The 12541-nt window shown below is 42.8% G+C and overlaps 1 protein-coding gene across 12 annotated transcripts in view; it reads left to right on the top strand.

Annotated features, from left to right (window-relative positions):
• LOC148013569 (uncharacterized) overlaps positions 1 to 12541 on the top strand; it is a 126064-nt gene that overhangs the window by 73432 nt on the left and 40091 nt on the right. For all 12 annotated transcript variants that reach the window (XM_087667506.1, XM_087667503.1, XM_087667509.1 and 9 more), the window contains one exon: positions 6353 to 6478. In XM_087667506.1, coding sequence (XP_087523632.1) covers positions 6353 to 6478 — 126 coding nt within the window. The remainder of the gene's footprint in view (positions 1 to 6352; positions 6479 to 12541) is intronic.

The following is a 12541-nucleotide window of genomic DNA, read 5'->3' as shown; positions in this document are numbered from 1 at the left end:
AAGTTTTATTTGAAGGAGAGATCTTATGGTTGCTGGGCCTATATGCTGCGAATGACCCTTTATCCCGCCGGATCTTTGGAATACCTTGAAGACCTCCTTGTCACTTGGCAGACGGGGTTTTTTGATGGGGGATTTTAATATGTGTGTTGATTCTTCACAGTCCACTTCAGGGCATTCGGTGATGGATGCTCCGGAAAGTCGGGTGTGGGATGCGTTTGCTCTTGCTGTACTTAAGCAAGATCTATGGTCTTGGCTACGCCCTTCTTCTACAGGGTTTACTTTCCATTCGGCACAGTATACAACTACATGGTCGCGGTTGGACCGAATGTACATCATGCAGGATGATGATTTTCTTCTTGAGATGCTGGAAATGACAGTCTTGCAGCAATATGCCTTGTCGGACCATTTCCCTCTCCAGCTTGAGATACTTGCACAACCCATTGCACCTTTCATGCAATTGCTGGATAGACTCCCTTTACGTTTCAACTCCTCTTATTTGAAGCATTCATCCTTTTGGGGCTATATGCAGCAATTGATTGATAGATTTTTATTGGATTTCGCCTCTGAGGGCACTGCTTCCTTTGAACGATTGCTCTCTAATGTGCAGCGGCTTACTCGGCAGTATGGGATCCACCATGCCTCTCTTTGTCGGCGCGTCGACACGCAGCGGAGGACTTACTGGCTTTGGTTCGTTCTCTGCTGGTGGACACTCCGGATGATGAATTTCTGCTGTCACTGGCGATGCGTGGCTGATCTTATTAAAGAGTTTCAGTTAAAGTCTTATCAGCAGGCCAAATTGCAAAATTTGACTGAGAATTTGCAAGATAGTGCTTGTCAAACTCATAAGTTCTTTGGCGCTCTGCATGCCTCTCCTGCTCGAGTAAATATGACTAGACTCCAGAATTCAGAAGATCGAATGGTCACTGACTCTCAGACTATTGTCAATATGTGCAGGAATTATTTTCTTGATCTTCTTGGTTGTTCTTAGTCACCATCTGACCAGGTTACATATGCTCGTTCAGTCTTCTATGATCTGGTGTGACGTCAGGTCCCACTTGATATGCAAACTACTTTGGAGGTAGATATTTGTGAGGAGGAGGTTATGGATGTTTTGTTGTGCCTGCCTAAAGATAAAAGTCTCGGTTGGGATGGTCTCACCAATGAATTTTTTGAGAGTTCTGCTACCCAACTAGCGAAGCCATTGACGGCTATGTTTCAGCAGGTTTGGGAAGCAGGGTTCATGCCTTCCTCATGGAAAGAAGGTCTTATCAAATTGCTTCCAAAGGTTCCTTCGCCGTCAATGTTGCAACATTGGAGACCAATTTCTTTGATGGGCTCGATATATAAAATCTTTTCCAAAGTGCTGGCGAATCGGCTCCACAAGCATCTTCCGGCCATTGTGCATCCTCTTCAATATGGTTTCATTAAGGGCCGCAACATTCTGCATAATATCTTAAATGTGCAAATGGCTATTGACTATGCAAGGCACTCCAGTCAGGAAGTGGTTTGATTCAATTGGATCTGGAAAAGGCTTTTGACTATTTAGACTGGTCTTTCCTTGCAGAACTTATGTCTACTATGGGCTTTGGTACTCGGATGTCCCGCTTGATCTATACGATCTGTGTTGCCACTTCTTCGCGAGTTATGCTAAATGGTGGTGTTACAGAGCCCTTTGTCCTTGCACGCTCTGTGAGATAGGGTTGTCCTTTGAGTCCTCTCTTCTTTGCCCTGGCGATTTATCCGGTTCTTTCGATGTTATCTTCCATGGCAGCTTCTACTCAGTTGGCCGGATTGTCTCTTCCTTTTGGTTAGCACTTCATTAGTCAATCTTTGGCTGATGACAGCTTTATGATTTTGCGTGCGGACAAGGACAATATCCGCAAGGCATTAGATGTTTGGACGCTCTTTGGTCATGCTTTTGGTCTTCGTATCAATGCTTTCAAATCAGCCATTCTCAGTTGCACGGAGTCTGATTTAAAATCACTAGGATGGTAGGGATAGGTTATTCCCCGTGGTTCCATTGTCCGGCATCTTGGGTACCCTTTGGGTGTTGATGTTCGGTCAAAACAACTTCTGCAGTGGATTTCACGGAAATTGGCAGTGAAGTTTCTGTATTGGAAGTCGAAAGCGTGGCCCTTCCATGTTCGCGTCAAAGTGGCTCAGACAATTATGCTGCCAATGCTCACATATTTCTTGCCATTGCTGCCTTGGACTCCGACTACTTTGAATGCGCTCACTCGGCCCATTCGTTTCATGTTATGGAAGAAGGATTCATTGCATGCAGGTATTTCGTGGATTTCCTGGTCGCATACATGTACCCCCAAACGCCTGGGTGGTGGGGCTATTTTGGATTTTGAAACTCATATGTTGGCACTTCGTTGGTCTCTTTTCCGTGCCATGTGTGTGGAGCATCACCCGTGGGCCATTATAGCCCGTTATTTTCTTGAGGACCGCAGGCTTCTGCATGGTTATACACAAATTCGAAGCTCCTGGTGGCATGTTCTTAATGCAGACTCTCGGTTTTCGAGTCCTTCCTCATCCCTGCTTGTTCATTTGGTCGGCTCCTAGCAATTGGTTCTCCAGAAGGCGCGTTGGCATCCAGCGGAGGACCGCTTACATACTAACTCTTTTCAATTGGAATTGTTGGCAACCTCGATATTACTTTCATGGGAAGGCAAACATGAGCTCAGACCAAAATTTAACAGCATGGCCCGTTTGGGTTTGACTTTAGTTGCAGATGCCACCCTTGCTAGTCGTAATGTCTTCATATCGTTTCGTTCTGCCAGGAGGCTTTTCAGAATCCCTCGTGGATACCGTGATTTATGGGAACAACTTTTGTTAGTGCTCGAGAGCAGGCAACCCTTTCTAGCCCTTGTTGTGGATCGTCCTTGGCAGGAATGGGTTCTTGCAGGTCGGTTGAATTTAGAAAAGGCCTTAGCTAACCAGGTGTACCATCTTCTCATTAAAGATCACCAATGGCTGGTTACTAAAGCTAATACTGTATGGGGGTTGCGGAAATCTCAGTCATGGTGGAAGGCAACTGTTATGGAGGGCTGGGTGAACAAGACACCTTTCAAATGCAAGGTCTTTCTTTGGAGGGTAATGATTGGTGGTCTTCCTCTTGCCTCGGCCCTTTCCAAGCGTCGAATCTCTAACGGCAATTGTTTCTTCTGCACCACTATTGTGGAATCGGCCCATCATCGATTTATTGCTTGCCCTCTCGCTAAGAATATTTGGTCGCTTTTGTCAGCGGTTTGGCGAGGTGTGGTTGGTTTCTCACTGAGCCCTTTCGATTGGGTTTTTGTACGCCCAAAATACCCCACACCGGCGCAGTTGCATATGAAGATCTTGTTCCATTTTCTTAGATACTGGGGATGCTAGCACAATTGGACCACCCGGAATGCCTTTCTTTTTGATTCGGTTTCTAATGTTCCGGGACACATTGCCAGGCTTAAAGGCCTCTTGCTTTGGCAGATAGATCTCATTCGGCACTCTGATTTGCTCCCTCTGGAAGACTTACTTCCCTGACATATGGCAATTTCCTCTGCGTCTTTGCCATGACTTGTGTAACTTTGTCCTGGTTTTGCACGGACAGTTGATACACGTTGGCTTAGAGCCATCGTGCATCTTGTAATCATGTAAACTTGTACATTTTTTTCGTAATTAATACAATTACCTTTTATGAGAGAGAGAGAGAGAGAGAGAGAGAGTGGCAGCTAAGTTTTTGTATTGGAAGTCGCAGGCTTGGCCCTTGTTCGCCTTAAAGTGGCTCATACAATTATGTTGCCAATGCTCACATATTTCTTGCCATTGCTGCCTTGGACTACTACTACATTGAATGCTCTTACTCAGTACATTCGTTTCATGTTATGGGGGAAGGACTCCTTGCATGCAGGCATTTCATGGATTTCTTGGTCGCATGCATGTACCCCCAAACGCATGGGTGGTGGGGCTATTTTGGATGCCGAAACTCATATGCTGGCACTTCGTTGGTCTCTTTTTCATGCCATGTGCTTGGATCATCACCCGTGGGTCTTTATAGCCCGTTACTTTCTGGAGGATCATGGGCTTGTGCATGGTAATACTCAAATTCAGAGCTCCTGGTGGCATGTTCTTAATGCAGACTCTCGGTTTTCTAGTCCTTCTTCATCCCTGCTTGCTCATTTGGTATGCTCCTAGAAATTGGTTCTCCAGAAGGCTCGGTGGCATCTAGCGGAGGACTGCTTAGATACTAACTCTTTTCAACAAGAATTGTTGGCAGCCTCGCGATTACTTTCTTGGGAAGGCAAACATGAGCTTAGACCAAAATTTAACCGCATGGCACGTTTGGGCTTGACTTCAATTGCAGATGCCACCCTTGCCAGTCGCAATGTGTTGATATCGTTTCGTACAACCAGGAGGCTTTTCAGGATCCCTCGTGGATACCGTGATTTATGGGAACAGCTTTTGTTGGTGCTCCAAAGCAGACAACCCTTTCATGCCCTTGCTTTGGATCGTCCCTGGCAGGACTGGGACCTTGCAGGTCGGCTGAATTTGGAAAAGGCCTCAGCTAACCAGGTGTATCATCTTCTGATTAAAGATCATCAACGGCTGGTTACTAAAGCTAATACTGTATGGGGATTTCGTAAATCTCAGTCATGGTGGAAGGCAACTGTGATGGAGGGCTGGTTGAACAAGACACCTTTCAAATGCAAGGTCTTTCTTTGGAGGGTGATGATTGGTGATCTTCCTCTTGCTTCAGCCTTTTCCAAGCGTTGAATCTCCATTGACAATTGTTTCTTTTGCACCATTAGTATGGAATCGGCCCGTCGTCGATTTATTTCTTCCCTCTCGCTAAGAAAATCTGGTCACTCTTGTCAGCGGTTTGGCGTGCAGTGGTTGGTTTCTCGCTAAGCCCTTTTGATTGGGTTTTTGTACGGTCCAAATACCCCACACCAGCACAGTCGCGTATGAAGATCTTGTTTCACTTTCTTAGATACTGGGGCTGCTGGCACAATTGGACCATTCGGAATGCTTTTCTTTTTGATTCAGCCTCTAATGTTCAGGGACATATTGCGAGGCTTAAAGGTCTCTTGCATTGGCAGATAGATCTCATTCGGCACTCTGACTTACTCCCTCGGGAGGACTTACTTCCCTGGCATATGGCAATTTCCTCTGCGTCTTTGCCATGACTTTTGTAACTCTTTTGTTGTTTAGTACTTTATAAATATAACATCCATTACGAAAAAAATGTGTGTGTGTGTGTGTGTGTGTGTGTGATATTAACGTCCATGGGAGGTTGAACTTGACCTATGGGACGTAGATGCTTCTATTTACATTCGACTTTGGGTCATTGCCATATAGGCAAAAGTGAAATAAAAAGAAAAAGAAAAATTTGAGATCCTAAAGAACTCTTATTACTCTTAGGAGTTGCCACTACATTACAAATGTTCCATTAGCCAAGAGAGATAAAAACTAAAGACTTGTACCTTTGCCGGGGGCTTTCACAAGGAATTCTCTGATGATAGCTTTCCCTCTATAAACTGCCCACTTCCCTTCCTTCCTGGCTTCTCTAACTTTGCTAAGTTCTGCTGCTCTATTCTTGAGTTGGAGTGGTGTCAGTTCATCTGATATCCACCCTGATGTCCCTGCTAATGACTTGGTCTGCTTCGTGACCTTTATTTTCTCTTCCAGATCAAAATACCCAACTCTTCCCTGCTTCCCCTTCACTTCAAGGAACATTGGGTCTCCTGACTCCACAAATGAGACGACCTTTTCCAGTAGTTCCTTGAGTACATCTGTGCTAAGAATATAATGTCCCTGCTCTTCTTGTGGAAGTGTGGCTCTGTCCCACCTGAGAGGGCAACGGGCCAGATTCTCATTCTAACCAGGATCCATTAGTGGCTGGCATCCTTTCTTGAGAAGGAAGGCTTGTTGCATTGTTGTTTCTGTCATTACCTTTTTTTTCAATGTCGCATTCTTGATTATAATATGTACATTGCAGTTCTTAGTTGTGATAATTCATATTATTGCAGTCTTTTTTGGATGACAAGTGAGAACTGGATCTATAGATATGGAGGGTAAAACTGCAAATCTGTGAATGTTACTGATCCTTGAAGCATGTGAGCATTAGAATCACTTTAGCTCACGTGAACAAAGTGTGATACAAAACTAAGCACAAACCAGAAACAAAAGAAAAATCAAGCACTCGCAAAAGATAAGCACAAGGACTTCTTGAATGCACACGTCTTGTACATTTTAAGCACCAGTGTTTGTGTATCACAGAAGTGTCATGCAGTTTTCTACAAAATATAATTATTTTCACCTAGACACATTGTTGCTGAGAATGACAATTATACTTGTATCTTCTTAGGGCTATTCTGCTTTGGCTGTGGCATTGGCTCTTCCTGCTTGGGGACACCTGGTTGCTTGTGAAAAGGATGAGAAGTCATTGGAAGTTGCACGAAAGTATATCAAATTGGCAGGGGTTTCTGAGAAAGTAACTCTCAAAAAACTTGAAGCTTGATCATATGGATTTTGTTTTGGACATTGTTATCATGATATGGCATGGCACCATAGAGCTTACAGTTTATATCTAAAAGTGCACTGCTTGTATCTAGATCCACAAGTATTGTAGACAGCATTAGATCCATTAGTGAAACATTTATATGTCATCTGTTGGTCTTGGCACATCTCCTGTTTTTAATGAAAACAACAAGTTTAGGGGTTAGCACAAAACAGCAGGATTGTATCTTGTGTGACATCTTCTTCCTTTCATGTTCTAGTATGTTGTTATGTTTTGTTTTTGTTTTTGATTGTTTTTTTCTGGCGGGGGGTGTTTTGGGTGCAGAGGGAGGTATTACCTCTGTAAGCTGTTTACTTCTAAACAATAAACCGGACTCTGGATTTAATTAATTAAAATGCACTGAATAATGTGACACTGCATACATCAGATGAGATATGATAGCAGGCACTATTGCTTGGTCTGCTGCCTCACCATTCACCATTATCTGTCCCACTTTTGGACATACTGTTTAAGGACAATCAAAGACTACCGCTATCTATATGCGGGATTCAACCCTAACACAATGCTTAACCAGTCACCATAATCTGTCCCACTTTTGTTTACAAGTGATACTGTTTAAGAACAAAAAAGGACTAAGATAGCACAAATGACATATTCCATATTTGCCTACAACTATATATATGCAGGCTCCAACCCCAACACTAGATATCCACTTGAAAATCTCAAGAGGGTTTTGGTAATAAGATGAATGGCATTTGAAGATCAGAAGGGTGACATCTGTCTGGAAGCTATAATCTCCTAGAATGCCCATGTAAGGGATGGTAAAATAAGATCCCAGTAATACATGAAAAATCGGGAGGCACATCATGGTGGAAGCTATAATATCTTAGAATGCCCATGTAAGGGCTGGTAAAAGAAGATCCCATCAATACCTAAAAAAGCAGGCCTAGAAAGAAACAATGTCCACTAGTAGATTGCCTAGTGTGTGCATCACCAGCCCAATCTGAATCACTATAAGCCTGTAAGTGCAAGTCTCTTCCTTGGGAAATAATAATGCATGTGACGGAGTACCTTGCAAATATTTGAAGATTTGCTTAATAGCTGGACAATGTATAGTCTGTGTTGTGCATATATGTGCTCACCTAAGATATTGCATACTCAATGTTAGGACGTGTGTTGACAAGGTAAATAAGGTAGCCAACAGCTTGACTGCAAATTGCAACCTCATGCATCTCTTCACCATCATGCATAGAGAGCTTTAAGGTTGGTTCCATAGGAGTGCACATAGGTTTGCAATCTTGAATATTAACCTATGTAATAGCTTATCTACATATTGTGATTGTGAGATGATGATACCATGCTGACTTTGGGTGAGCTGAATCCCCAATTAATGATCTAGACAGCCCATATCTGACATAGTAGATGCATGTTTTACTTAAACCTTAAAATCTGTAGATTTTCCCTTTGTAGGTCTAGTGAGTAGCATGTCATTTACATAAAGAATGATAATTTAGTTCAACCTTAAGGCACGAGGAGCCTATTTGAGACCATAAAGAGATTTACACTGTCATAAACCGTGGAGGTTGTGACACATAAATATCCTCATGCAAATCCCCATTCAAGAATGTTGTCTTAATGTCTAATTAATGTGCTTTCTAGCCATAATTTGCAGCCATAGTTACCACACATCTCATTGTACTCATACGGGGTGTAAAAGCAAAAGTTTCCTCATAATCTATGCACTTCTTTTGTGCATAGCCTTTTGCTAGCAATAGTGCTTTGTACTTGTCAATTGTACCATCAGCCTTACGTTTGAGTTTAAAAACCCTTTTTGTACCAATGGCCTTCTTGCCAGGTGGTAAATCCACAAGATCCCTTGTAGAGTTAGTGGCAATGGAGTCTAACTCCTCTTGCATGGCCTGCATCCAATATACATCTTATTGAGCTTCGGCCAAGGAAGTAGGTTCATCATCATCTAATAGTGAGCTCATAAACACATGCTCATCAAATCATTTACTTTTGTAATATCAGCCAAATGTGCCTCCCCTGCATTATGTGTTGCATGCCTGGCAGCTCTTCTAGTGCATTAAGGTGAAGGAGCATCCATTTTACTCTCTTGGAGAGTTTGTAACAGCCATCTCAGGGCTGTTTTGGTTGCATTTACAGTAGCCCTTTCATGCTGTATTGCTTCCTCTAGTGCACGTGGCAAACCATCATTAATACCGTGTTGGTGGGAAGCACATGGTGCAACAACAACTAGCTCTTTACAGCTGGCATTTACAGTAGGCACGGACTCCCAAGGAAAGTGGTAAAAGACCCTCAAGACATCACTAATGTCATGGGTGATTGGCATTTTAAAGTGGTCATGTGAAAATGTAACATTTTGTGCTTGGGTCATACAAGCGATAGGCCTTACTCTCTAAACAATAGCCAATAAATATGCATTTTAGAGCCTTATCATCAAGCTTCCCACGTAGCTCTTTTGGAACATATGCAAAGGTAATGCGACCAAACACGCGAAAATAGGCAACTTTGGATTTCTTGCCATGCCAACCTTCGAACGGTGTGATTGCCTTGAAAGCCTTAGTGGGTGCACAATTTAATACATGGTTTGCACACTGAAGGCCTTTTAGCCAAAATTTATGAGGGCAGCCCCTTGTTTTTCAACATACGAGTCATCTCCATGAGAGTGCGATTCTTTCTTTCAAGAACTCCATTTTGCTGAGGGGTCATTCTAATAGTGGCTTGATCATCATGATTAAGCAAATATGTCTCAAAGGCATGAGGCATATATTCCCCCTCTTTATCCATGCTAAGCGTTTGTACTTTTAAACCAATTTCAGTCTCAAGCTTTGCCACAAGATGTTTAAAATGCATGAATGACCCCAAGTGAACGTTTTTTTATGGGACCACAAACATTAGAGTGAATAAGCTGCATTTTTCGGATACCATGCAATGCACTATCCTTTTGAAAGTCAAACCTATGCATCTTGCCCAAAATGCATCCCTTACATGCATGAGGAGGTGGAATCTCCATTAGAGGCAATGCATCTACTGTATGACATCTTTGAAGGGTCATCAAACTCCCAAAACTCGTATGTCCATAGTGGGCATGCCATAGCTTTGATTTTGCATAGTGGGCGAAAGAGTAGTGACTGCCAAAGCATCATGAGACTGTTTGTCATATGTATCCAATAGAAATAGACCTTTGTATAGGGTGCCAGACAACATGAGTGCATAATCCATCTCTTTGTTGGAAATGCAATCCACACTTGCTAGAGAAAACTAGCTCACTATCGGTGTAGTAGCGATGTGTTGAGACTAGGTTCCTTGGCCAAATGGAGGAAGATTTTCGCAATTGGATAGACCGTAGATCATCCATTACCTTAACGTTTTGGGGGCTAGAAGGTCAGCCCAATTATGGGAAACTTCTGGTTAAGCGCGCATTGGCGTGAACAATACTAGGATGGGTGACCTCCCAGGAAGAGAAGGTACAAGGACTTCCACCCAATTTCTAACTCTCTTTGTCTCTGACAATGCATTTGTCATTCTCAAAGAGAACTTGAAAGTCATGCCTATTGAAGATAGAGATAGATAACAAGTTCTTTGTAATGCTAGGCACAAATAAGACATCTAGAAACATGAAATTTGAACCATCTATATCAGTATTAGTGATTGTCCCAATGCCACATACATCTATAGCAGTATTAGTGATTGTCTCAATGCCACATACATCTTAATTGTTGCTATTCACACATATGATATGCTTCCCAGCAGTGGTTGAATGCAAAGAAGTAAATAAACCTTTCCTAGAAAAGTGATGTGCTTTGATGCTTCATTGTCAAAATATCATGTTTGCTGTGCTTTAGTAGTATTAAATGCTGAATCAACCATAGAAGAATCACAACTGCATGTGAGAAATGCATACTTCTCCACAAAGTTGACTGAAGCATCACCATCTGCTGATTTGGTGGCAAATGTCTCTTGGATAGACAAACTGGAGTCTTTCTTCTTTTCTTTGGCCAATCTCTTTTTGCATACATCAATATAGTGATTGGGCTTTTTGCAATAATGGCATGTTTCCTTCTTTTTAGACTTTTCTAAGTCTTGGATAGCCTTGTTTGATGCATTTCCAGCATTACCCTTTTACTGATTTTTTACATTTTGTATGACTTTATCTTTGCCTTTGAACTTTGAAAGCCTAGCCACATCACCTAAACACGATGCAACATTCTTCCAAGTTTATTCCTTTTGTAACAAGAGGCTTTCAAGCTCCACAAATATGAGGGGTTGCTAGCCCCCCCTTAATGACAATATCAAAGAGGTGTGGAGATCAAGATATGACTTTGGAAGAGAGTTTAGTGTGATATTCACCAATTCATCATCTTGATGTAAACATTGAGTAGTTGCTCATGTGAATCCTATATGTGAGTAAGGTGATTTGTCAAGCTATCACCCTCATCGATGTTTACATTGGCCAACTCTTTGCTAAGATAGAAGATCTTGGCCTCGTTGTCGGCTGCAAACATATGCTCAAGTATGTCCCATGCTGATTTTGAGGTCTTACAAGACTGAATGTGCAGAATAATGGTCCTTTTTATTGACAATGCAATCAAAGATAGTGCATGTGCATCCTTCCAATCCCATTTCCTCTGATCTTTTGTAGGAGGGGGAGGGGAAACAATAGCACGAGCAACTTGTCCTCAAGAGTGATGCTAAGATATCTGAGGTGCGAGACTGCCTAGTCATTGCAAGTCACCCATAACATAGTCCCACAAGTCCTTTGCAACAACAAGAAGGTTGCAGACCATAAAACTCCACAACGGGTAGTTTTGCTATTAAGTTTGTCCTCTTGAGTGAGGATACCAAGAATGTGCTTTGATCATTATTCCCTTGATGTGCCATGCTGTCGGTAATCAACAAAAATCTGTAGCCGAATATTTCGGTGTTGAAGTATAGAGTGTGTACTCCTTGGAGTACCAAAAATCCCCATGGGACTAAGAGACAATTACCAAACTGTCACACAAATGTCAAAGTGTTCACAATGTCACCCAAAACAACACTTAGCCAATAAATAATAGGAATGTACTGTTGTACACTGTTGTACCACACCTGCCTCGAAATGCATGCCCAAAAAGTACAAATTACAGGAACTTAATGTAGATTCTCACCAAAATTTCTTAAATTTTCCCAAATTTTTTGCTCAATCTACTCTAGTAGCAAGTAAATGCTATTTTTCTTGTTTCCTACCTTGGAGTGTGTGTAGGGTAAAAGACCCAAATTACTTCTTGAAAATTCAAAGAGATTGAAGAAATTTATACCTCTTAGCTCAAATTTTTGCAGAATGTCACCTTGGGATGTGCCAACAGTGAACAATAGCTGAAATCTACCTTAGGAATCATGCCGAAGCCTCGAGAACAAGAAGCTCCAAATTTCTTGCACACATCGAGGTGAAATTGCACAATGTTGGGATACTAGTTGTCAATCCGTGCATTGGAGGTCAAATTGACAAGAAGCCCCAATTTCAGACACCTTAGTGGTGGCTGAGTTGCCATTGGAGGAGGTAGAATAGTAGGTGGCGGCGCCTTTGTAGGCGGTGGACAGCGCAAGGCTGTAGATGGTGTAGTGCTGGCACTTCTGAGTCGAGAGGAGGTGCATAAGGTAGTGCTACGGTAGACAGTGCAAGCGGGTAGGAGCAGATGGTGGTGCTGGAAGTAGGTAGCAATGGCATCAGGCGGGGAGGAGGCAGGTGGCTGATTGGATGGTGACAATTGAATAGAGCACCGGTAGAGCGGCACGGACAAAAGCAGAGTAGGCTGGTCACTGGCAGTGGCGCCTGCAAGAGCAATGGCAGCAAATGTGACATAGACGGGCAATGGCAGCAACACTTGTAGGGACATAGCGCAAGTAGTGCAAGAGGAGAGTTGGTGATCTGAGGGCTGAGTAGTGGGTGCACCGCTGGTGGTTCGAGCAGCAACTATGGTGGCATCAGTGGCTGATAGGCTAAATGAAGGCAGGTTGTGTTGGGCAGCTGAG

Source organism: Lygodium microphyllum, chromosome 26 (assembly GCF_053477565.2).
Source record: "Lygodium microphyllum isolate KBCC chromosome 26, Lygodium_microphyllum_v1.1.10, whole genome shotgun sequence".
Classification (NCBI taxonomy): domain Eukaryota; kingdom Viridiplantae; phylum Streptophyta; class Polypodiopsida; order Schizaeales; family Lygodiaceae; genus Lygodium; species Lygodium microphyllum.
Note: the sequence above shows the minus strand (reverse complement) of the source record. Positions and strands in the feature narration are given on the sequence as shown.